Source organism: Podarcis bocagei, assembly GCF_964188305.1.
Source record: "Podarcis bocagei genome assembly, chromosome: 11".
Taxonomy (NCBI): Eukaryota; Metazoa; Chordata; class Lepidosauria; order Squamata; family Lacertidae; genus Podarcis; species Podarcis bocagei.
In genome coordinates this window covers 38,596,637-38,624,196 of record NC_138136.1, presented here as the reverse complement: position 1 = coordinate 38,624,196, position 27,560 = coordinate 38,596,637, and the positions used below count along the sequence as shown (strand labels likewise).

General features: G+C 39.3%; 1 protein-coding gene across 10 annotated transcripts in view; it reads left to right on the top strand.

Annotated features, from left to right (window-relative positions):
- The window catches only part of MAST4 (microtubule associated serine/threonine kinase family member 4), a gene marked incomplete at its 5' end in the record, with an annotated part of 208,979 nt that overhangs the window by 110,219 nt on the left and 71,200 nt on the right, over positions 1–27,560 (top strand). For 2 of the 10 annotated variants that reach the window (XM_081212593.1, XM_081212592.1), the window contains one exon: positions 5,342–5,760. The exons of the other annotated variants lie outside the window; for them this stretch is intronic. In XM_081212593.1, the coding sequence (XP_081068719.1) occupies positions 5,669–5,760 (92 nt within the window). Of the gene's footprint in view, positions 1–5,341; positions 5,761–27,560 lie in introns of those variants that run through there. 10 annotated transcript variants of the gene reach the window in all.

Genomic DNA, 27,560 nt, shown 5'->3' with positions numbered 1-27,560 from the left:
AAGATCATAAGGAGATGGGGTGGAAAATGAAAAAGGCCTGTTGTGAGTGCCAAAGCCTAAGAGGAAGATCAATATTTAATCAATAATTGTTTTATACACATGTGAGGAATATATTTTGCCTTTTTAAGTGACAGGCATTGATGTAGCACTCCCACTGCTTCATTTGCATTAGATAGAAGGAAAGGTAGAGTTGAGTGTCATCTGGATATTGATGACACTTAATTCCAAACCTCTGGATGACCTCACTCAGTGGTTTCATGTCCTTGAGTGCTTGGAGTTGGCTGACATCTACTAACTGGGACACTTTGTGTAGGAAATAAGTGTTGGCCACTAGCTAATAATTTATGTCTTTAGGATTAAAGGTGGGTTTGTGCAGGAACGGCCATGCCACAACATATTTCAAGGCAGCTCGGGCTAGTCCCACTCTGCAAGAAGAAGTTGCCACCTCCTGTACCTAGGTATACATTCCATCTCTGCTGGATATTAAAAGGAGAGTGTGGTAATCAGCATACACTTGACCAAGACTTCAGACTGAAAGTCATCCAAAAAATACTGGACAAGATAGAGCTTTGGGCAGCCCATAGCAGTCATGAAGTCCTATGCCATCGCAGATTAGGTGATCATAACTTGGATGATGATACCTCAGGACAGCCATCCTAGGAATCCTCATCAAATCCAAGTCCATCTCTGTCATTTTAGGAAGGGAAACTGATGAGACAATTGGATAGGCATTATACTTGCAGAATCCCTAATCTGAGTGCCCAACACACAATATAAATATTCAAGAGTGACACTCAAACAGATAGCCTTGATAACAAGATGAAATTCCTGTTGACCACAGTAATTTTCTTTCCCTTACTCCCAATTCTTTGCTGGGGCTGAACAGAATACAGTATCTGGAAGCTGAGAGACAGCTAGGACAGACTTAATCCAAATCATCCACCAAAGTCTTGGTAATTCTGGCCAGATCAGCCCATTCATTTACAATCAAATAATGCATGAAGACTGTTATTTTGGACATTATACCATCAGACTGAGGATAGACTGGTAATTCAACTACGGACCATTTGGTTCACGCAGAAACCAAAATAATGAATGGACAGAAGATGTATAATATCAGCATATCTCCAGCTGCTAGTGTGCTTTTTCTTAATTTTCACTCTATTTTGCTTTTTAGCTGAGATGTTGGTGGCAAGAATGTCTATAGATGCAGCCTCATAAAATCAATGTTTCCCTGATATTCTTCTAGGTTAAGGTGTAAGATCCTTTTAATCCTTTAGATGACAGGAGAGATAAACAGGTTACCACAAAACTATCTTCTATTTTCCTAACCCATTTGCTTTTTATTAAGCTAGTAGAACAGTGGAAGTTTGATTTGAACTCCAAATTGTTTGCTATGGATTGAATATAAATGGTTCAACTCATGCATAAATATAGGTTGAACACATGTGATGTATAACTTGGAATTCATGTTCTCCAGATTATAGTTCTCTCACTCTTCAGAGAAGAAATGCAGTGAATGTTGTAGAAATCTTGAAAAAGGTAGCAGTTAATTAACTGTAACCACTAGAGGGAGTGAAGGGTCAATCATTGTGATTAGGGTAAAACAGAAAGCATTCTATCTTCATTATATTTTCCTCTCATAACGTTGGTTGTCTATAAGTAGTCTTCAGTAGTGAAGCTCTAGTTTGAGCTTTGCTATGTTTTGCTATATATTTCCTGCCACATATTTGAATATGAAATGGTAAACTTCATAAGATTTTTCATATAGAAATTGTGTACAGTGGTACCTTGGGTTACATACGCTTCAGGTTACATACGCTTCAGGTTACAGACTCCGCTAATCCAGAAATAGTGCTTCAGGTTAAGAACTTTGCTTCAGGATAAGAACAGAAATCGGCAGCGCGGCGGCAGCAGGAGGCCCCATTAGCTAAAGTGGTGCTTCAGGTTAAGAACAGTTTCAGGTTAAGAACGGACGTCCAGAACGAATTAAGTACTTAACCCGAGGTACCACTGTATCTCTGTATGTGAAAGATTAAGTCCAGGGTTGCTATCCTTCTGGTCAGTTTCACAACCAGCTGTTCCAGGACATAGTCATTTAGAGTTTTTACCTCTTTCTCTTGCCTGGAAGACAAATGTCCTCATTCTGTGTGGCGGTGATTGGAGTCACCTATTACTACAGCATTTTCTTTTTTGGATGTCTCATTGATTTCATTCTCCATCTCAAGATCACCCTGAGCATTTTGGTCCTTACATCTGAAGTACTTATTTACTCTTGGAGCCTAGTATCACCAACTACAGTGAATCTTGGGAGGATTCTGCCCCTTTGGAGATTTCCAGCTTGTTGGGCTCAGCCCCCTTTTAACATTCAGAGCCTCATCACTGCACCATTTCCTTTCCTTCCTATAGAGTTTGTAAAGGTGTAATTGTAAATGAGTTGTATAGTTTTCTGACAAATTTTAAGCTGCCGTTAAAAGGTTAAGCTTTTGGGGAGAATGAGGAGTGTGAGGCCCTTTCTCTCCAGGTTACCTGCACAATTTCCTACTCTTCTGGCACTTGTTTGAGGTGCTTGTATTGTAATCTCAGTAAGGTTTAGCCGGAAGTGGTGGAACACAATCTGACACAGTACATGGCTTTGCTAACCCTCACAACAGCACTGTGGTTACTAAATATGCCAAACATGCTCAGTCAGATCTTAAAATTGTCTTAGATATCAGGGGTGGTGGTATGTATGTATGTATTTTATTACATTTGTATACTACCCTTCACTTCACCCAAAGATCGCAACATAAAAATAAAAAATGAAAAAATAAAATGCGTAATAAAGATCAGTTCATATGGGGAGATGGTCCTTGAGGTATTGTGGTCCAATAAAAATTCTCCAGGAAGCTCATATTACTTTGAATTTGTAGAATTAGGCAAGCCACTCTCTCTCAGCTTCAGTTCCCTCATCTGCAAAATGTTGGGAAAAGAATACTGTACAATTTTAATGCTTAAAAGCGTTGTACAAATGCTTAGCCAATTTTAGCCGCTGCTTACTAAAGCAATGGCTCTGTAAGGATGAAGCAACCCCCCCCCCAAGAAGTTAGCTTTACATTGTTTTGAACCTAAGCATGTTGTTGTTTATCTGCCTTTCACCCTAAGGGTCCAGGGCAGCAAATAAAACAACAATATTGAAAACAGTTTAAAATAACTTAAAATCACAGAATTAAGGTGGACATATATAAAAATAAATTTAAAAATGTCCCGTAGCACCTTAGAGACCGAGAACAAACTTAGTTGGTCTCTAAGGTGTTACTGTACAATTTTGTTTATTTTTTTAGTATAGTTCTATTGCGGCAGACCAATCCGGCTACCTACTTGAATCTAGAAATAAGGTGGGTTCTTAAAATATCCATCTGAAAAGCCCAGGGTTAAGTGGTGCATCTTCAGCATTTCCCAAAACCCGTATAAAGAAGATGCCAGAAGCATCTCTGTGGGGCAGGAGATACGCAACTTAGGGGCTAACAGGGAAGACACCCTCTCCTGTCCCCAAACTTCTGCAGGTAGTGGAACAAACAAGAGGACCCCTTCTGCTGATCTTAGCATCTGAAAGAGTCTGTGGGAAAAGAGGCAGCCTTTCAGGTATTTTGGGCACAGGTCATTTAGGGCTTTAAATACTAACATGAGAATCCTGAATTGCACCCAGAAATGAACATTGGAGCTGTTTTAGAGCAGGGGCTGTTTGAGATCTAAACAGAACCCCATCCAGCAATCTGGCTGGTGCATTTTGGATCCTTTGAAGTTTCTGAGTTGCCTTCAAGGGCAACCACATGTAGAGCACATAATCTACCAGAGCATGAAGGACAAGTCATCTCTGTCCAAAAGGGGCTATAGCTGGTGAAGCAGCCAGAGCTGAAATTAAAAAAAGGGAAATTGTTTACATGCCATTTCACAAGGGAGATAGGATTTGCTTTGCATCTCTTACTTCATCGTGTGTGGTAGCCATGAGAAAATGCCTTTACATTTCCAATAGCAATGAAGATAAGTGCTGACTCTCAGTGAAGTTAGGATTATAACATTTGTCATGCTTAGAAATAATTTCTGTTGCAAGCATGTCTAAGACTGTATCCAATTTACTGCTTTTGAAAATAGCCAGGCGTACGTCTTTGTACAGGAGGAAACTAGGGCAGCATTAGAACTAGGGTAACACAAGAATGGAAAACTGGAGAAAGGTGATAGAGCATGAACTGAAGTTAAAGGAACAAAGTGAGAATGAGAGATGATTCTGGCATATGAATCCAAATGTGGCTAAGGGTATAAAACTGCAAAGCTGCAAGAATTAGTATTGGGACTAATGAGTAGGTGCTCAAGATGCCTCCAAGTGGAAGAAAGTATGAGGTGTAGCTGTAGTTATTAAATAGTTTCTCCTGCCACACCCTGTATTCTGGCTTTTCTTTTTTCTTTTCTTTTTGTTTTCAGTGCTGGAATGAATGGGCAATGAGTTTTAGTTTTCAGATGGGTGGCAGGATACTTCTCCTCCTACTCTTGGTCTGCTCACCTCACCCATGGTACAGGTATTGCAGCTTTGCCAATTATTAATAAGTTCCCAGCCCAGCAAGTAGAGTTACATCTGTTATTTAACAATTACAGATTTAACATGGAACTCCCTGGTGTCACTTTTCTTTAAGACAAACATACAAATTTACTGGTTTTAGGTATGAATAGAATTCCTATTTTGCCTATTATATGTTTCATACAATAACACTTCTGGGGTGAATGACTTATTTTTTCTGCTTTGAACATGAGTGGTGATCACACGATGAATAAGGCATCCATTTTACGTAGAAAAGGTGCTTCGAGTACCCTCTGGTTGGGGGGAAAGAAAGCTTTTTGCAAGCCTCTTACTGAAATCCTCTCCTTTTTATATCAGTGACTGCTAGAATTCTGGAAGAAATGTGTATTTGCAGTGGAAAGATTAAAGTAGGAAGATTTTTTTCTTTCTTCTGCAGTAAAGGAGACCCTGATTTTGTTCACAGCCTCTCAATAATCAGGAAGATAGTATCAAAAGTGATAGGTTTAAGTCTTGGAAAAGTCTCTGAAAGATTATCTCATTTCTGAAGTAGCATGGGGGGAACAACTATGTGAACTTTTAGATTTATTCTTTATTAATACTAAAGGAATTAAAACTGGCTATGTTGTTTATTTAATTAGACTTTTAAAACAAAATTCCACGTTGAAATTATGACCACCAAGAAAGCTACAGAAAAAAACAAAGATTATAACCTTCCCCCCTTTGAATGAACCTGAATGGTATCTTCCAAACAGATGACAAAGTACCTTTGGCTGAATCACACGTACAAGGACAGGGTTTTCAGCAGAATGGGAGGGCTAAAACTATTGTAATTTTTATTTAAAGCTTGGCAGCATACGCATCAGATCATTTAACCAGAAAAGGAAAAGTTTTTTATTTATTTATAATTGAGAACAGAAAGTTGTTCGCTACTGAGGAAGCCTATAGTATCCAGCTGCTTTGCTGTGCTTTAAAGTTGCCTTGAGTGGAGCTAATGTTTACATTTTCAGTGGGGAGAGGATAATCAAATCGGGATCATTTCCCTTTTTTTCTTTTTGTATATATCCCTCCTTTTTTAAAGGGGAAAAACACAACTTGTGTGTTTAAGGAAGGAATATGGATATGTCTGATCCACATTTTTGGACTGTGTTCTCAAGTTTTACAATGCCTCATTTGAGAAGTGGAAACAGACTCCGCCGAACACAAAGGTAAAAACTGAGTTCAGGAAGCTTATGCTTCTAGTTGTTTGTTGCCGTTCTTATAAAGTTTTCAAAATGTAAATAAATTTTGGCCGCATACAATTGCCGAATAGCTTGTAATGCAGGTAAATACTGCTTCAGCACTTCCGCCTTCTTTGTTTTGAGGTTTCATGCTACTTTTAACACTCAGTAGGCTATAATTAGTTTGTAGACTTATGGCTACCTTAACTATAGGTAGAGGGAAAAAAGTTTCAGTATTTGGATTTGTGCATCAATGAAATCTAATCACTGAACCTTTTATTGTTTCAAGGTTAGTAAATAACTCTTTTGTAGAGAAAGTTCAGTTTCAAATTAATGTTCTGTATCTAATTCACTTTTTCCCAGAAAGGAGTTCTTTAACGGGGAGGTGGGGTGGGGTGGGGTGGTGCCACTTGTTAATACTGTGATTTTTCTGTTTATCAGAAAATGTTTTTCTGGAAGACAATTAAAATAACTAGAGAAATGTGGCATGTAAATAAAGTTTGGATTATTATTTTTGAAATGATTGCATTAATCTGGTGCTTTTGCTTAACCTGTGATAATGGGCTCCTTTTTTGTTGAGTGACAGCTTGATTAGTATTTAATCAGTTTTTTTTTCTGAATTTTGGCAGGATGTTTTCATTGGTCTATGTTTTGATACTACTTGTGTGTCAAGTATTAAGATACATTTCTGTAACTACAGCTTTTCTCACTTCAGTCAGAAGCAATAACAGAATAATGACAAGATCTAATCTGAAGTACATAACTAGTGAATTTGATAGAAACTAGAAACTAGAGCTATGTTAGAAGAAACAAAAAACTGATTAGAAATGAGCTAACAAGTATTTTTTACACTATGCCTCACATGTAGTTATTTATGTATTTTTAGACTGCCTTTAGCTAGAATCCCAGGGTGGGTTTGAAAGCAATCAAATAAAAGATACACATCATACAATCATATTAAAATATATAAACATTATATAAAACAAATTACAATAAAAAATAATAATATAGCAGTAACAACTCATCCACTTTTGGAATTCAGTTAATGCACAACTTCCAAAGTTTGAAGGGAAACCATAGATCTTCAGCTGGGACCAGAAGACCACCAGTGAAGGAGACAGGTGCACATCCATAGAGAGGTAATTCCACATCCAGGGCACCACAACAGAGAAGACCCATTTTAGTACTTAGGCTAGTGTAACTCATGGTTTACTGTTGTGTAAATAGTCTATTGACTCTTGGAAACTTTGGGTACAGTCTGCATCTGTTTATGGATACATCATCATCATCATCATCATCATCATTAATAATAAATCACTTTATTACCTGCCCTTCACCATAATGTCCCACAAAAATACATAATAAAAAACAGCAACCAGTACCCACCCCCTCCCCAACACATTTTAAAAGGGCATTGAATATCAGTCAGCCAAAGGCCTGGTTAAAGAGGGACATTTTTGCTTGGCACCTAAAGGTGTATAGTGAAGATGGTCTTTCATATATTTGAGGACTAAGTCATTTGGGAATTAAACATGAATGTGATCACCTTGAATTAGGCCTAGAAACCAACTGGCAAACCAGTACAGCTGTTATAAAGCAGAGATAACAATAGCAATAAATGGAACCCTAGGCAGGAATCTGGCTGTTGTATTTTGAACCAGCGGAAGTTTTTGAGTCAATTAAATGCTACCCCGTTTAAACTGAACCATAGTTAGCATGGATGTGGACACATTGCTAAACTCTTGTTATGAGCATAACTAAAGCTGCGGTGAACTCGACCAGGGTCTACTTAGTCCAGCTTTCTGTTATCAGAATGGCCGATCTGTGGGAAGCCCAGAAGCAGTCATGATCGTAATAACACTCTTCCAATAGTTTGCCAGCAATTGGTATTCAGAGGCACATACTTCTGATAGAGGCAGTATATATAGCTATCATGACTAGCAGCCATTAACAGCCTTTTTCTCCATGAAACTTTCTAATTTTTTTTAATATTTTCCAAATTGGTGGCTATCAGTACATCTTGTGGTAGCTTGTAGCTTAACTATTAGCTATACAAAGTAATACTTCTTTTTATCTGTCCTGAATCTCACACTGTTCAGCTTTGGATTACCCCAGGTTCTAGTGTATATGAGAGGGTGGAAAACTTAATTCACTTTCTTCATACCATTCATAATTTTCCTGTCCCATACATTTCTTGTATGTGTTTTTTTTCTAAACTAAAATGTTTTGGGGCTGGATAATGTCTTATGGCTACTTGGGGGAGGGAACCCTCTGGAACCACAAAGACAGTTGTGAGTTGCATAAAGATAAAGGGACCCCTGACCATTAGGCCCAATCGTGATCAACTCTGGGGTTGCGGCACTCATCTTGCTTTATTGGTTGAGGGAGCTGGCATACAGCTTCCGGGTCATGTGGCCAGCATGACTAAGCCGCTTCTGGCGAACCAGAGCAGAGCACAGAAATGCCATTTATCTTCCCGCCGGATCTACTTGCACTTTGAGGTGCTTTCGAACTTCTAGATCCTAGGCTCTGTGGTTTAACCCACAGCGCCACCCGCGTCCCTTTGTGAGTTGCATAGGGATAGAGAAATCCATGGAAATAGCTTCATTGCCCTTTCCTCCAGCAGGAAGCCTTTTCATTTGCACAAGAGCAAGTCTGAATCCAGCCTTGTGTTTTACATAGGCCCCTTAATGTGCATGACTAATAAGGTAAAGGTAAAGGTACCCCTGCCCGTACGGGACAGTCTTGACAGACTCTAGGGTTGTGCGTTCATCTCACTCTAGAGGCCGGGAGCCAGCGCTGTCTGTAGACACTTCCGCATGACTAATAAGCTTGGCTAAATCCAAGGCTTAAACCTATAGAAACATTCATTCTGATTATCATGTCAGATTACAAAATATTTTGCTATTGCACTGGCTGAAAAAAGAATATCATCTTTCCTGATTTACTTGAGGAGTGCCATTTGTGGCCTGACATGGTGAGGGGAGTGGCCAGTGTCTCAGGCTCGTTGTGGGAAAATGGGGGCTGGATGGGACTTCAAGGAGCTAGTTGGGTGTCCTGAGGGCGCTGAGCCATGGAGCAGACCAGACAGAAGACTTTGTTCCACTTGGTCCGCTCCTGGCCTATAGAAGGCATGCCTTGTTTGCTTGCCTAACCAGTTGCACTGGGCTTTTTTTCAGCCTCCCACCCCCTGTTTAATTTACCTCTTCTTTGCAGGAATGGGTTTGCTGACCAATGACTTTCCTATGGACTGCTGGTTTCAGGGCTGGGGAGAAATTTTGCTCACGAGAAAATTTGCTTTGGCTTGTGGCTTTAGCCTACCTCATAGCAATCGTCACAACCTTTGATGGCGGGAGAGACATTTGGCTGGAGCCTTAGTTGGGAGAGATAGGGAAGGGATTGTGGAGGTGGTGCTTTTCATCCTGAAGCCCAGCTCAGGGGCTGATGGGCCATAGTATCCCTGCCAGTGGCCAAATCAGGTCTACTAGAAGTAGGTCACATCGTGAACCAATCCCCACCTGTTGGCTGACAGCATATCAGCCAGCAAGTGGACTGGTTGAGTAATGGATCCATGCCTAATGCTTATGTTAAACCTATACTTCTGTAATCAGTAAAGTTGTGGCATAATTTTAATCCACACGTCTCTGTGTCATTCTTTGCTGCCTGCTCATCCACCCACAACTTCACTGCATGGGAGCCCACAATTGATTAGTGTGCTTAGAGACCAAAAGGGTGTGCCTTTCCCAAGTAGGGCTGCTTCAGTATGGCACATAGCAGGTTGGCTTGGAAACACAAAGTTGGAAGTGTTAAATGGCAACTGTGTATGATATTAATCCAGTGTTTTAATGTCACATGCCACATATAAGTAACAGATTATTTTCTTTTGTGTTCCAGTCTAACTTTAGTATTTAATTTTTGTATTGGTTCTGTATAATCCACCATTGGCTCAGCCAGTGAAAATAATTATTGGGCATATGCACACCTATTTTCTACTTTGCTAAGGATAGTTCTTTCCGCTTGCACAGTTTTTCTACGTCCTGATCCTCCACTGCCCAGTGGGCTGTTTCCCTTTGAAGATTCAGAACCCCAGACCTCAGAAAGCTTGATAGGGCCTAAGCTCCCCCTTCCCAATGGTACAGTTACCTCTTCCAGTCTCTTGAGGCACCACATTGGTGACATACTATGGAGTCATGGGTGCTTGGCATGAGTGATGCTTCTTCCAGATACAGGATAGGAGCTTGAGACTATAAAAAGAACACCAAATGCAGTGTTTGTGGGAAGACCACACGTGACTGTACTACAGATGAATCAGTAAACTGGGGTGCTTTTCTTTCCCTTCTATCTCTAAAGTGTGCCGTGCAAACTGTTGATATGAAATGGCCTCCTTCAGTGGATGGGATATGTTAGCCCTGCCACTTCATAAATATGAATATGTTTTTAGTTTTTATTCCGTTTTAGTTTTATGCTTGTTTAAATGCATGTGCTGTTTTTTGTAAGTTGCTTTGAATTACTTTTCATTTAAAATGTCACTAATAAACAAACAAGCAATGAAAAGCTTTCTGTTTGCTTGTTAGTTTTGTCCTTGGTATGGTAGTGCATTGATCCATTTTGCATATATTGCTAAGCCAAACTATGATTTTATGCAAATGTGTGACTTCCTGATGTAAAGATCTTGGCTGCAGTGGTTCTCCCCAAGGCTGGCTTTGGCTGTGCTATTGGGGGCTAAGCCATGGTTTGGCTTAGCAATACCTTTGAACCTTGGTTTGTCTTGCTGCAGATAAAGCACAAGCTGTAATCAAACTTTATTTTGGCCAGAGCTTTTTTTCAGCCAGAACTCATTGGAACTCAGTTTCGGCACCTCTCAGGTGGGTGCCACTGCCATTATATGAGAACAAGGGAGGTGTTCCTGGTGAGTTCTGGCACCTCTAAGTAGCACAGCTTACGGCTCAGAAAGACAAAAATGTAAACCTTGGTTGAGCTGTAACATATAGTCAATCCATGGCTCAGCCCCAGGTAGCATGGCAGCTGCAGGAACTGAGACTGAAGGCAGTCGCATCTGCTCAGCTATGCTAAGCCATGGTTTGACTTAATGTTAAGTGTGAATGGGGACATTATTTCTCAAGTGGTGAATTTGGTGGGGGGGGGGTTGAGGGAGGAATTGCACAGATTTGTATAACTTTTAAGAACTTTAAATAATTTACTTTTTGTTTATTTTGTGACATCACCATATAATTGTGTTGGGTTGTTGCATTTGGCAGTTGGTCTGAAAAGCAGAACATCATTTTTTTGTGATTATATGAGAGCTGAGGTTATTAACAACATTGGTATATCACTGAGGACAAATTTGGTTGTTCAGTATATTTGAAGTAACCCATGTTTATTTGCCAAAGAGTTCCTTTTGGGATTGTAGGTTTTATATGAGATTTTAGAGTGATTGTTAAAGACTCTGCTTTTATCTTTATTTTTAATTTCTTTCCTCATGAATCTTTAAGGTGTTGGCTTTATTTATAGCTTTTTTGTTTTTGTATATTACATATCCTAACTTGCTGGCTTTAAAAAAAATTAAAATACAATAGATGCCAGGCTATTCCATGTACAATCAGACCAATGGTTAATCTAGTCTTGACTTGCCTGTGTTCATCAAGTGGATTTAATCTCACATCTAGAATAATTCTTAGGTGTGGCCTCTGCTTTCATACAACAGTTTGCACTTTAAGTCAGTCTATTATTTGTATTAGCAGGACATTTGTTTTAAACAAATTTGGATATATGGAAATGGAAATCAAGATTTGATAAGGAATAAGTTTATTCCCGTACACCAGTTCCTAATATTATTCATTTTCTCAGAAACCACAAGCTTCACATTTTCAAATTAAGTAATTACAAGCTGCTCCAGATGCTGGTATTCATTGATACTACTTTTCAGAACCATTGAGTGTAATTAACATTCACATCCTTTATGATTACTTAGACCTGCTGTGGTAGAACACTTTGTTTCAAACCTGAATAAAACGGAAGGGCAAAACAGCTTGTGGTGAAATCTTAATCATCAGGGGAAAAGAGACTTGTGATTCTGTTGAAAATGATCCAGCAGAGAAACAGCAGATGTAGAATAGTAGCAGTTTGAAGATAGGCACTGGTCCCAATAGATAGAAACAAGTTTCAGAAGTTTGGGACACTAAGATTACTTCCATATCGATTTGCCCATTGGAGAAGGTTCAAAAAAGCAAACTGTACTGCAGTTTATCTGTACTAGCTGTTATTGTCTGAAGGTGTTATTTCATCAGGTCTGGTGTCAGTAAAAATGCCATAGTTCATTTTCTTCCTTAATTGTCCCTACACAATTTTTCCCCAATGCATATTATTCCTAAAATTTTATAATCCATATTCATTTCAACACAGTTCTGAATTAATTATTCTAGGTTGTATCTAATTGTGTTTGCACACAAGTGGGAACAGATGTCTTGTTACTGCAAAAGGACTTGGACTTCCTCACTTCTCCACTGCAGCATCCCCTCCCCCCAAAAAATGTACTGGAAGGCTGGGAAGGGGATTGTAGGGGGAGGAGAGGATACTAAATTGTGTGAAGGGAAGGCAATGTTGGATTTAACCCTCTGTAATTAAAATAAATTACTTCCCTTTTCACTAGTTCATGTGTCTAAATGCTCAGTTGTTTAAAATGTTGCAATGTACATTGATTACTGTACTACAAAATCACTTTACTGGTTAATTTTACCCAAGACTGCAGTACAAGTACCTTAAAACAAGTTCCACAGTTACCCCTCAGTGGCCATTCATAGGCTTACACCTAAGTAAACACACATAGGCTTGGAACTAAATGTGAAATGAAAAGGTATGTGAGAATCTATGGTTGGTTGGCATCCGTTTGTTTTGAGAGACAGTGAAAGAATACACCTTTGGGGGTGATGTCAAACTTTCGGAAAGTTACAGGGCCTGCACTGGCTGTAAACACCAATACAGGAGAGACATGTTTTGTTGCACTTGGAGCAAATGAAGGTGTCCGGTTGTCCTGATGCAGGTGTACCATGGCATTTCTTCTTTCTGTGTTCTTTCCTGTGGTCATTCCTCCTTTGGTCACTGCTCTGGATACAGAACTTGTTTTCAGGCACTGCAGTTTTCTGCAAGGGATTCCTACATCGCGGGGTTAATGTTGTCAGCCTTCATGTCACATTTGCATACATCTTTGTGACACAGAGTTGGTCTGCTAATGGCCCAGTGCCTGAAGCCAGCTCCCAATAGAGCACTTCCTTGGGGATCACATAACACAACTTAGTTCTTATTAGTACTGGTGGAATGGCTACCTGATCACCAAGAGTCAATCATACTTTTTAGCAAGTAAGCTAAATGGATTTTAAACACTAAGAAGTCTGAATTTAAAAAAAGTATTTATGCAAAGTAGTACTAGGCTGTACAGTAATACTAAAGCAGTTGTTTGAATGAGCATGAGTTTCCATGAGCATGTCAAAAAGTATGTTGAGTATAAAACACAGATCAATTTCTTATTACTTCCCATTCTTAAAATAGTGATGGCCACCATATTTGGCAAACATGTCACAAGCTTGAGGTAGAAATTATGACTCTGCAGTTCTTAGTGTGCAATAAACTATGTATACAGCTCATACCTGGGGGTGGCTTGTCTTCTACTGTTACTGAGCTAGAAATAGAAGCAAAGCAGTACTGAAGAAGCAAACAAGGGCATAGACCTGATTCTAATCCATAGCCAGACTGGTGAGCCCTGCAGCCAGATCTGGGATCTGGGTGTGGACCAGGGTGAAGCCTGTGCTGGCCTTTATGTGCACCTGGGCTATAAAACCTGGGACTGCAGCAGCCCTGAAGCTTCTGAAGCCACCACCAACTGACCCACCTACTCTCAGTGAAATACATTGGGGTGGGGGTATCAAACAGCTGTTGGTTGATAGGGCTGGGAAGCAACTTTATCTATGGTTGAAACTGATCCACTATGTGGTGGAAAACCACCTGCTGGAATCTCGTCAGGTTGCCCAAGGAGGCAGGCTGGATGAGAGATTGGGCCAGCTGGTGGACTGCCTGGAAGAATGGATCCTTGCCTTTATGCCATGCCCAAACCCCACAGTGCTGGTAACCAATAAAGCTGTGGCCTCGTTTTTCGCCCATATCCTGCCTTTGTTTGGTTCTTGCTCACACTTGCCTGCCTCCCCCGTGCTTGGTGTGCAATAGGTCTTAACTCTTCTCTCCAAACAATGACGACTATATTTAAATGTTTTTGTAGTAAAGTCAGTTTGGTGACTCATAACCTTATGAGCTGGAGTCATGCTTCTTCCTTTTACTTTGTTTCCTAATGCCTTATTCCTCCCAATATCTGTTTTGCAATGAAGAAGCCTGCATTTAAACTGTGTAACAGTGAGTAAAGGGTGTTTCATCTAGTATAAGGTTGTCTCCTAGAGAAATGTTTTCTGCCGAGTATTTTTGGCACATTAGAAACTTCGTATCAAAAGAAATCTACCTACTTCAGAAACACCCGTTTCGTTTGGAGTAAAGTCCAACATTATAGATAATGATTATTTTTAATGTTGACTAGGAGTACCTTATGTTGTCCAATGGAAAGCAAATGAGCATCACAGAGTTCTATTTCTTTCTCATCTATCTAAATATGGTGTTTCAACTTTTTAAAGAAACCTTTGTGACCATGTCTCTGATTCTGCAGCTTTTTATTTTTCAACTTAAATAAAATGACATTAGCAACATAATTTCTCGCATATAATTTTGATGCCATAAGCACTTGCTGCTTGAAAGAGAAGGAAAAGTAGTTAAGCAAGTTTTGTGGCTGTCTGGTTTTCACTTAGAAGGCTTATGCCAAAGCACATGACTGGTGCTGTGCCACCCAAAGATTATTAATGAATAGGCCATGCCTTCCTTTGCTGAGGGCACAAGAAGGGACATGTAGAAAGCAGGAGAGTTTTTACAAAAGTTTCTTCTGACTTCAGGCAGGATTACTCACTGCTTTCCCCCTGCTACTTCCTCATGTTAAAATGAGCATAGCATGATGTAATTGTCTTGTCATATAATCTGTGAGGTAGTTTCAGAGCTGAACTGAATTTTTCCATTTATACCATCTTCTATTTCCTATTTGTACATTCAGCAGAGGACTTAAGAGTACTAGTCATCTGTACTAAATCAGGTAGCTTCAGTAAACTAGAAAACTGGGAGAGGCCTGTGTGGTAGAAGTTTTTTTGTTCTTTTCTCTCTCCAGAGTTTTTTGTTGCTAGGGTTGGTGGCAAGCAGATATTCAAGCTGTGAAACTTCTTATGTTAATTGACAAATGCCCTTACCATTAAATTTGTGTTAAGCAACTATTAAAGAGCTAGGACCCCACCATTATGAATTTGAAGTCTTCTTTAAAGGAAAGTAGTTTAAGGTCTGCTAGAAAAAAGTTGCAACATTACATACTGGCTTGAATTAAAAAACCAAGATCTTATATGAACATTCATGTGGTGTTTTTTTTTTTGGTGTTTTTTTATAAAAAGGTTGGTATAATATGAACATCAGAGTCCTTTTAGTAATAGGAAAAGGTTCATTTAGAACCAACTTAATTGCCATTTTCTATCTGTGGGCAATATACAACAAAATAGCACAATGGGACTTCCCCCTCACCCTTTCCCTCTGTGCCATCCCCATGCTCCAGAGAGTTTTCAACATATCCTGTTTTCACTGTTGCTATAATGAAATGAAAAGAAAAACACAACCCTTTGATCTCTTGCTAATATTGCTCCTTTTCCAAGAAAGAAGTGTCAGGATATCATTCTGCAAGAAAACCCAGACAGTTTTCACACAATTTTGTGAGACTGGATGTTTTGGCTAGGTTATGCATTGTCATGGCAAGCTGTGTGGCAGTTCATATACTTCTAAGGTTTAATACATAACAGGGGGAGTAACGAGAGCGGTGAATGACATGCAATGCCGAAACAAAAAAAGTTCCATTAAACGTGTTATCACAAGACACACAACACATCAGTTGATACCATGAACTGGGTTGTTGTCCTTGTGTTGTGCTTTGAACTGCTCCTTGAGCATGGTTTACAGTCATATTTTCTCTCATGGATGTTGTTAAATTAGAGTAAACACTATGTCTAACAGTTGCTAAACAGTGTGTTGGATAAAATTAATAGAGTGTTTAGGTGGAAAATTCTTGATTGTAAAAATGCTGACCAAAATATATATTAAAATAAAACATGTGAATGAATTTGTCATTCTGTATGGCAGAAGTTGTGAAAGATACATCATGAAAGCTGCTGTTTACCAAATTTCTCTAGGTTAACAGTCTCTGAACTCAGTTATCCTGTGGCTTGTGTACACAAAGTATGACTCAAAGCTTGAAGTGAGTAGAGTGTCTAGAAAGAATCCCTAGCTAGAACAAGGAACCTTAACTCATCTCTTTTCTTCATGATAAGTGATCATGAAAAGTAAACAAAAGGATTGCTATATTTGATAGTTCACAAGACAGCAGAAAAACACAATGGCCCGTGAATGTTTAAAAATGGTCAGGAGAAGAATGGTAATTGTGTAAACACAGTCTATGCCAAGGAGCCTTCTAAATATGTAGAAGGAGCTCCTTGAACTTAAAAGGTGTTGTGCTACTATTTCAGTTAGGGACAGTAATTACTTGCATGCAGGAATTTTCTCAGTATATACCTAAGATAGATTGGTGTAAAGTGGTACCTCGGGTTACAGACGCTTCAGGTTATAGAAGCTTCAGCTAACCCAGAAATTGTACCTCGGGTTAAGAACTTTGCTTCAGGATGAGAACAGAAATTGCGCAGCGGTGCCAGCAGGAGGCCCCATTAGCTAAAGTGGTACCTCAGGTTAAGAACAGTTTCCGGTTTAAGAACAGACCTCCAGAACGAATTAAGCTCTTAATCTGAGGTACCACTGTACAGTATATGGCACAGGACAACTGCAGTATGGGACATTTGGTTTTGCATTTGCATTTAACTTTGTTTTTAATGTAAGGAAGTTTTTACAGTCCTATTCCCTCCATCCTATCTACCCAATCAGATACCAGTCAGATTGTTTCATATCTTAATAACTTAAGCTGTCATTTTAAAAGGAACAAAACAAAGCAGACGCAGTATATGGCTGTTATGAAAGTGTGTGGGTGGAAGCCTGCAAATGCTTCAGCTGTGGTGAATTCTGACAGCAAAGATGTTATAGGGATCCTTAATTGCATCATTCCTTAACTGTATCATTCTATTTCCATTGTTAGATTCTTGAAACAGTGTTGGGGATGAGAAGGTTTTTGCAATTTAATTGAACCAAAATTAAATGTTGGGATTTCACACAGCACCAGGTCAGATATAATTTTTCTCATGAGAATGGTATGGTTGAACTCAGATCCTGTCACCTGTGTGAACCCTAACTCATTGTTACCTGATACATTTCAGTTCGATAAATTCTCAGTAAAAGGAAACAACGTTTGAATGAAGATTCAATTTATTTTGGACATAATGTTAAGAGATGGCTTTACTTGTGCCTTGTGTGTTTCAACCAACATCAATATATCACATCTTTTGTTATTGTGACATCCTTGTTGTACCGCTGCTTTACACTTCATTAGCATTTGTTGCTTGTCTATATTTAGTAATCTTATTTGCAGTCACATATGTTTCTTTCCTGGCACATTTCGGACTGTTCTTGGCAGCTCTAATTAAAGTTTGATTTTTCTTACATAATACTATTTTAAATGTTTGATTTAAGAGGGGAAATGAAATAAATGTTGTAATTGGGGAAGACATCAACGCCTTTCCATATATAACTTATTGCAAACATTTATGAACAAAGAGAATACATAAGACAGAGCCTATGCATAAAACACAATAGTTTTATTGGGTCACAGGGAAGCTGAATCCATGTTTTCCTTGGTGATGGGCAAGTTTCCAGGAACTGGCTTTTGTTGATTGGATTTCACTGGTTTGTTTATTTAGGACTCATAAGTGTTTGCCCACATTACACCCTAAAAATAATGGCAAATTATAAAGCCAAAGTGTAGTGTTTTCCATGGTATAGAAATAATTGAGAGATCCAAAGAAAAAGACTCTTACCAGTATCAAGATGTAAAAGTAACTGAGCTTTCAAAACTGTTTCTGTTTAGGAGAATGATAGGGTGACATATAAATATATTGCCTTGGAATATAAATGCAAGGGCAGGTCCTCAAAATAAACAGTAAGTTTTTGCGGAAAGTTTTCCCCAAACTGTAGCACTGGGGAACAGCCTTTTGGACCCTTGGCAATCATGCTGTGGATGTTGCAGGGCTATCAATTATCTCCGGTACTATTTAATAGCTGTATGAAGCCACTGGGATAGATCATTAGGTGATTTCTGGCTTGATGTCATTGACACACTGATGACACACAGCTCTCTTTTTCTGTAACGTCTGAGTCAGAAACTATTTGGATGGTTGGTTCTCACATCTGGGAGCTGGTCAGTTACATGTTCTGGATTGGGTTGCTTTTACTCTTAACAGAACAGGCTTGCAGCTTGTGAGTGCTCCTAGATTCCGCTTTGTTGCTGGAGGACCAAGTGTCTGCATCTTCTGCCAGCTTTAGCTGGTATATCAGCTCTGGACTTTCCAGGAAAAGGATAACTTGGCCACAGTGGTGCATGTCTTAGTAATAAACATCAGATTGCTTGCAACACACACTGTGTTGGGGATGTTTCTTTCCAGAAACTACAGCCAGTGCTAAATGCAGCAGTTGGTTCCTTTGCACGATGACCTTTTGTCAGAGTATATCACTATTGCTGAAAGAGTTGGCCTTTTCTATACACTATTGGGCTAGGTTTAATGCTTACTTATTGTTTATAAACCATGAAAAACTTAGGACCATGTTATCTTTAAGATCTCTTGCTCCCCATGCTACCACCCAGTCTTTATGTTCAGGGATGAGGTTGGTCTATACATTTATTCCATAAATAAATATATTTATTAATTACAAATAATCTTCCATGTTTTGTCTTTTCCTGTTAGTTCACTATAAAGCAGAGATATAAAAGAATATACACCCAAGCTAAATTGTTTGATACCATCAAGATGTTCAGACAATAAAATTTTAAAATCTCACTCTGTAGCCCAACTTGGAAATCATAATAGATCATATAATCTTATAGTAACATATTCTTGTTCTGCTATAAGTGTCTAATCTGGTTTATATCAAGATATAGAATGGCCTGATAAGGTTCTTTAATATCAAGATGAAAGTATTCTTTCTTAATAGGTACATTTGTGGATACTCCAGACAGCCAGCTGTCCCCACCATAAAAATGATAAGATTTGAGCATAATTGGTAATATCAGTAGAGGCAGTGAATTGAATATGATAGTATTATTGTATGCTGTTGATATTTTCTGAAGCATCCGAAGAATTTTACCAATGAACAGCCTAGAAATATACTAAATAAATTGAATGGGCTGAGAAACAGTGAACTGTTAAAACCCTCTTTGTGATAATAAATGTTCCTAGGCTATTAATTATTAACCATTTAGCTTCCTTTTGTTAAAATGGCCTTAATAAATATTTTAGAATAAATAACTTTAGCTTTGGACTGTTTTGGCCACCTCCTAAGAGCAGAAGCTGGATGTCATTTAATGGATCCATAGAAAGTATAAGAATATGATATCGACTCAAGGAGGTATGTGGTGGAAATACTGTTGAAAACTGTCTATTCATAAAGGCATCAATGTACAAAATTGGCTGGTTGCTTAATTCTGTCAAGTGTACCCTGTCACATAGTAAATTGGCTTATATAGCAGCTAATCATATAACACCATATATTTTACTAGTCACATATTCAGCTGAAGTCTATATCAAGCAGTACTCCAGATTATGTAACAGGATATTTAAAAATCCAAGGAAATGTATCATTCTCACTGAAATGTCATGTTGACATAATATAAAATGACAACACAAAAAAATTGTACAGGAGCAGCATAAGCCATAGTCTTCTAGAAACACTTCTAATAATGTTACAAACAAAAATAGGTTAAATTTATGATGGGATATGAGGAAAGCTTTTTAAAAAGTTTGTTTCCTTTGTTTATGCATATAACCCATTCCATAGACCTCTTCTTTGCAATCAAATCCCCCCTTTCCTGTCCAAAAGTGGAAATGTGTTAATGTGCAAAGCAGGTACTTGGTGGCAGATTTAAGTGCTCATAAGATGTTTCAGGATTATTTCCACATCATTAAAATTTGACTGCACTAATTTTTCATATGTTTCTCACTTGGGCCTTATCTAGCTTGAAAGGTAACATTTGAATCAAAGGGCAGTTCCCTAACTGTTTAGATTTGCATATGTGCTGTGATGCTAGGTCTTTTGCTGTGAAATAATTAAGGTTAATTCTGTCAGTGTGACAAGATGCGTGACTTTGGGGAGGTAGAACTCTCAGTGTTCGTCAGTATAAAAATTAATCAATATTACGCTAGTAATTTATATTTAATGGACCAGTGCAGCATTTTGATGAAATTGTAAATGTAAACTTTCAATAAGATGCATTAATAGAGGGTACAATGAAAAGTAGCTTGTGGGATTTTAAAAGCATGTTACAGAAGTTTAGTTATTTGCTGACAAATTGTGTTTTGTTCCATTTTAAGAATATATAGTGGAATGCAAATTTTTGTACTGCATGTCATTTTCTCCTCTGCTAATAGAGCAATCTCAGCAATGCCTTTGGAGCTCTCTCTTCAATTCTCCCTCTAATCAGTTTGTCTTTTTGCTGCATTTTTTGTTTTCTTTTTTTAAAACCCATTTTCAAAAATCAAAACATGCCAACCTACTTTGCTGAATACTTAAAGATGAGCAAACAAGCGAGAAGTGGGGGTGCACAGTCAAACTCTGCTCTCTCCAGCACATCACCTGTACAGTGTACACTCTTTAGAGCCCTTCATGAGTTTCATGATGGAGCACTGAGTGGGGAGTGCCCTCTTCTTGTGTGGCCGTTCCCTGCACAATTTAGAACCCTGCACAGCCAGGATTTTAAATCAGGCATGGAGTCTCCGTGGAATCAGATAGAAGTTGCTCCCCACTTCAAACTTTGCCCTCAAACTCACAGAGGGTTCTAAACTATGAAGAAATGTCCAAATAGGCTTATGTGAGGTACCTGTGAGAAATATGAAATGAGCTTGTATAAAATAAGGCGATTGTTGCCTGAAAGCTGACACAGCATTGCAACTTAGAGACTGTTATGAATCACAACATCTTTGGAAACTATACAACAAAATGTAAACCTATAATTGTGGATGCTGTAGATGATGTTCTCCATGGCATGTGTTGACAATTGCAGAGGAGAAGGGGAGCTATGTATGCAAGGCTTAATACCTCTTTAGGGACAGATTTTTCCATATTTGCAAATAAAGGATTAACATACAGTAAATATTGAAAGCCTAGAGATGAAAACTGCTAAGGAACTGACTGCTGTAATTAAAATCATGCTTCTTTGGGATAACTTGTCCTAGTCTTGCGATTCGGCATGGAATTATTGTTTTGGTTTGCTTGATTTCTCCAGCATGAAATCAAGACAAAAGATACAGAAAGAAGAATAAATATTAGAATTTGCTAGGGAAATATGTCCAGTTGATGCAAGGAACAAGCAATTTGGGTATCTTTCCCACCTCCCAAAGTAAACTACATAAACACTGATTCACCATTTCCAACAGGTGGTTGTTTTCCAAGGCAGCCGCCACTCTCTCTTTGTCAGTCAGTTGCTGGTTTACTGCATGCTCTGATGCATGTGTTCCAGGGGTTATGTGGACATCCACCTTAAACCTTTTAGGGAGAGATCTGATCAGCTTCACTTTGATCAAAAGGCCAATTAGCATTGCCATGCTGCAGTGAGGAATCGTGAGAGTGAATTCCACTGAAACAGTGCTCTCAGCATCATTTAACTCAGGGGTCAGCAACCTTTTTCAGCTGTGTGCCGGTCCACCATCCCTCAAACCATGTGGTGGGCCGGGCTATATTTTTTGGGGGGAAATGAACGAACTCCTATGCCCCACAAACAACCCAGAGATGCATCTTAAATAAAAGCACACATTCTACTATGTAAAAACACCAGACAGGCCCCACAAATAACCCAGAGATTCATTTTAAATAAAAGGACACATTCTACTCATGTAAAAACACCAGACAGGCCCCACAAATAACCCAGAGATTCATTTTAAATAAAAGGACACATTCTACTCATGTAAAAACAGGCTGATTCCCGGACCGTCGGCGGGCCGGATTGAGAAGGTGATTGGGCCGCATCCGGCCCCGGGGTCTTAGGTTACCTACCCCTGATTGAACTTGACTCGAACTTGTTCTGCAACTTGGGTCGTTGATGCAATGAATGAGATTTAGAAAGTGAAGGAAAAACACTCTAGAAGACTTCCGGAGGTGGCGCCAATGGCAATGGCGGTCTCCTTCTGATCAGGAGGAGAAGCTCCGCGGAACCTGGGGTCTTACCGCTACGGCGCAGCGAGGACCCGTCCAAAAACCGCAGGCGGGAGAAGCCTGCGGCCGTGGGACTCGGCGGGTGCCAGAAGCGCCCCCCCAAGTAGCGAAGTAATTTTGTATCTTTTTCATTTTTTGTATTTTTCTAAACTTTTTTATGGATAAAACCTAATAAAATATTATTAAAAAAAGGAAAAAAGAAAAGAAAAACACTCTACCAGCAAAGCACAGCCAGGCACAAAGCCACAGGCCCTTGGGCAACTGCCGCCTCTTCCTTCCTTGCACAGTTTGAAGGTTCCTTGGGAGGCCATCTATTCCCACCTGCCTGTTCAGTGCAAGATTTTGCAGCTTCAGCCTCCCTGCCACAAAGACCACCCAGCTGCCGAAGGTCCACGGTGAGAGTATCAGGCTGAGGAAAAAGTCCCCACAGAGCCCCAAAAGTCACCAGGAAGGGTGGGATGGCTGCATTGTGAAAACAGTATGCACTCTTGTTAATAAATATATAAAGTAATAATAAGTTGGATCATCGAAACTTTGCAGTGTACAGAATAATATAGCCATTGCCTGCCTTCATCTGTTCTACCTTCTTAGCTCATGAAGTTTTTACATTTCAATAAATGTTGATTCAGCCAACTAGATGTTAACTAAATGATAACCAGAGACCTGAAAACCTTGCCATTCTATAAATTCTCTTGGGGGTAATGCTTGTGTCATACGGTGTTTCTGCTCAGTTGAGATCTAAATGTGAAGCACATAGCTGTTGAATAAAATTTAATATATATTTCTATATTACTGTTGCAGTATTTTGCACCATTCTTTGCTTTATTTCTGATATTTTCATGTGTGCTTTATAAAAATTTTAAGATTTGTTTAAGACTGCAGATTGGGAATCTTGGGCTATTACTATTATTTTAATTGCAACTAATCAAAGTGGCATATAGGCACAGAGAACCCAGCCACCTTGAAAATATGGCAGGCACCACCAGGGTCAAACTACGTTTCATGAGCACATGGCACTTCTAAAATAACCCTGTTCAGAATATTACCCTCGTGTGTGAGACAAGTGAGTAAGCTTTTTAAAAGCCAGGGATGTAGACCATAAGGCAAAGAGGCAGTATAGCTTGGCAGGCAAGCAGAGGACAGATGAGGAAGCAACTGGGAAATAAACAGACTGAAGGGACTTGGGGATTCTCATAGAGGAAAAGTCCAGTAGGAACTTTCAAGGGTGATGGAAAGGATGTCTCTCTCTCTCTCTCTGTCCCTCACCCCCAAAGGGATCCCAGAAAAAGAAGAAATGCCCTCTGGCAGGCCCATACAGGGGTGGGGAGCAGCTGAGTATACTTGTCCTGGGCATTGGAAGGCTAAGCTGGGGGAGGGGGTGCCAGGGGCCTGCTGGACTTGCACTGTCATGCTAAGAATGTCCCGGGACAACTGGGGACTTAATGGGTGAAATGGCCGTGCCTGTCCATCTGCATTGCAAGGCTTCAGTAGTAAAATTTGGACCTGTGTTACTGCGTACAGACATACCTTGGGTTACAGATGTTTCAGGTTGCATTTTTTCGGGTTGCGGATGCGCCGAAACCCGGAAGTACCGGAAGTACACTTTGCGCATGCGCAGACGCTGCGGGTTGCAAACGCTGCAGGTTGCAAACGTTCCTCCCGCATGGATCACATTCACAACCCGAGCGTCCACTGTACTAGCATGTAGCGTTAGGTCAGATTAGGTGCTGCGTCTCATGGACAAGACTCTTGCCCCAGGCCTAAGACAAGCCCTGCATGGGCCTGCCCTCTGGGCTCTGCCCTGTTAGCTTCATGGGCTGAATCAGTTTAACATGCACATTTCAGCTCTCAACCAGTGTTCCCAATTATCAGCATGGTCAGTTATTTCTTTTGAAACAAACTTCCACTTAATACGTCACAAAAATAGCCATTAATGCTTTTCTCCTCAATATATGAAATGCACCCTGCAGATACAAAGCTACAGGTTTCTTCACACATTTTTGGATATAGCCCTGGAACTGAAAACCAAGGTCTGGCATAAATTTAAGCTGTTAAAAAAAAATGCTCAGTTTTTGCCCTTAAAGACAGAGGCGAGGCAAAATATTTGTGTACTGTGAAATTAAGTTTGCTGAAAGTAGCAACGTAGTTATGAAACCAACCATGCTTTGTAAATCCTTGCGTAACAAGAATATGGTACTAAACATTCATGCCCCATTGGAGTTAAATTTTAACATTTATGTGTTTTTTCATCTTGTGTATATTTGCATTACATGGATAATAAACTAAAAATACGATGCAGACTAAGGCAGGGCTTAGGAACAATTTACTGTGCTGATAGTCTGACTTCCTATATAATTTTATTTCATTGTGTATGTGTGTAAGGCATGGAAAAGGAAGATTTAACCCTTCTCTCACAGTCATGAGCTTGATGACAAATAGCAGAGCCAGTCCTAAACCAAATTGTACCCAGGCAAAGTATGTCTTCACCTCTCTCCAATTTAAACTTTAGAATTATATATATTGTTTGTGTTTGTAAAACAGGCTATCAAAATGTGGTTTGCTCTTCCGATGTTTATCTAGCTTTAGTTAGACCAAAGCAAAGTTCCTAGAGTTTTGGTGTAGGAGGAAATTGTGCTTTATGAAAAAGTGAAACCAGAATGTTTCAGTCTCCTTGCATATGGAGAGGGCAAAGGGAAGCACATGATTTTGAGGTACACCAAGGTGTGTTTTCATAACAAGTAACCATAGGTTTGATCTAAGCAAATGGCTTTAACTAGTAGTACTTAAGCTAATCTTTTATAACTAGTAATAGCTTTTACTGCTATTGGCTTCAAGATTGTTTTATAGATGAAAAGCCTTTTTGTCTGAAGTTAATAAGGATGCTGAAGTAAAATAGTTTTAAAAGGTGCAAACATGTTGGCATAATTTTTGCCAATAGATTTATAGAGGCTTTGTTCCAAAAAAATTGCTGTGTCCTTTGTCACTCTCATAGCCTATGTTGAACAGATGATCTGAAGGAGTGTCTCCACCCCCATCGTTCTACCCGGACACTGACGTCCAGTGCTGAGGGCCTTCTGGCGGTTCCCTCACTGCGAGAAGCCAAGTTACAGAGAACCAGGCAGAGGGCCTTCTCGGTAGTGGCACCTGCCCTGTGGAATGCCCTCCCACCAGATGTCAAAGACAACAACAACTACCAGACTTTTAGAGGACATCTGAAGGCAGCCCTGTTTAGGGAAGCTTTTAATGTTTGATGCGTTACTGTATTTTAATATTGTGTTGGAAGCCACCCAGAGTGGTGGGGTATAAATATCATCATCATCATCATCATCATCTGCACCTTAGGCTGCTGTACCATAAACAGAGTTGGCACTCTGGAATCTGTGCTTAGCAAAGCAAATAAATCTGAAGTCAACTTTCACATCATGTTGAATATAATATAAACTTATCTAGTGTAAACAAAGTGGACACATACCATATCTTGCCAGAGGTAGCCTACCTCTGTGAGATGATGTTTAGCTGTACATTTTTAATAGTAAAAAAGCATGAAGCCTCCATCCTCTACTCATTCACCCTTGCCTGTATCACTTTATATTGTGTTCCTACATGACATTTGGAATTTAAAATTGGTTTAGAAAGCACTTCATTTGTTGTGCTTTCCAAATACAAAGACCCATACTCTTTTAAAGCTTTATCTTCTGCTCAACCAGCAAGCACATTACAATGACAACAAAATTAAGGGATACATTACAATAGTCAGTGTATGCTGTTAAAGGTTCTGCCATAATAGTTTACAGCCCATATATCCATCTTCATTACAAGTGTAAATATTAATAATTAAGGATGTTAAAATGAAATTATTATAAATGATTAAAACAGATGTCAGATTTCAAGTGAAAAGCGTGATAAAAAGCAATTGCTGCCAGCACATTCCTTTTACTCAGCTCTTTTTAGCAATTAACCTTTATTGCCAGTAATTTACCCATGTATTCATAGTAAACGACTCTCTCTGAAGAAGAAACATTAATGGTAGCATACCTAACAGGGCCATTATCTGTGCTGCTGATTGCCTTATCTTGAAAGCTGCACTTAGTAGCACCACATTGCAACATGATTGTATGTAAATATTGATTTATGGGTCCTTATGTGTTTGATCTGCTCCCTTGGTATATTCACGTAATATGAGGAGTTTGACAGAAGGCTGCTGCCCAGCTGTTGGTGGTTTGAGTTGTGATGACCTCTTATCCAATGTGCAAAAAACCCCAGCTAGTTGAGCCTTCCCTATAGCCACTAAATGATGATCAAAGTGATTGTAGCCCATGTTTGAAACAGTGTGAAATGGGGAGGGCATAAGAATTGCTAGTGGTTTCTTAGTAACAATATTCAGTTTCAAATGTGACCTTTCTCACCAGCGCTAAGTTGATTTTAACAGTTAATAGGCAATTAAATAAATTGGGGAGCATGTCTTTTTACATGTAGAAACAGACATGCCACACTTTTCTTTTTAATAGACATCTGACATTTAAATATAAGCTGTTCTGAATATAGCAGTGTTTTAAAGTAAAACGATAATGTGATAAATGGTCCTCATTTAGCAGAACTGGAAAACAAAAACAAAAAAACTGTGGTTTGAACATTGAAAATTGGATCCCCGAGTGGTGAAAGTAGTTTACAGGAAATATATGTGAAGGTATATGTTTGCCTAGGAGTACTGAGTAGGCTATGGTTCCTTAACAAGAGTACTCAAATACTTTGGTTTCTTTAAGGAGCTAGAAACTTGTGAAAGGCATTTGAAGTTCTGACACCACTGCTGTAGAACACTCATGTTCAGAGCCCTATCTACCACTTGTTTTCGGAGCAGATAAAATCCTACTTCGGTTTGGTTTTTATTTGTGTTATTTGGGAGATGGCTTCTCTCATTGAAATCATATTATTGGCCTTCAGGGATGGATTTCGCTTACATGGGGTTGTAACTCCACAACTGTGCCACCGCAAAAACAGATTGAGTGGTATCCAACTAAGTCATGCTCTTTGTAGGTCCATTGAAATTAATTGATTTAGGATGAATTTATTGTAAGTCTGTTTACTTCAACGGGTTTACTCTGAGTATGACTTAGCTGGATACCACCCTTCTGCAGGAACTTGATCAGTGTTTTATTTCCTTGCCTATAGAAGTGTGAGCTATTTGTATTTTTGTTGCTTGTGTGCGCGCATGTATGTGTTTGAAGACTTACAGTGTGAATTCAATGTATGCATTCACCCTTCCTTAGTTTAAGCAGACCATAGCTCACTGGCAGAGCATATACTTTCAC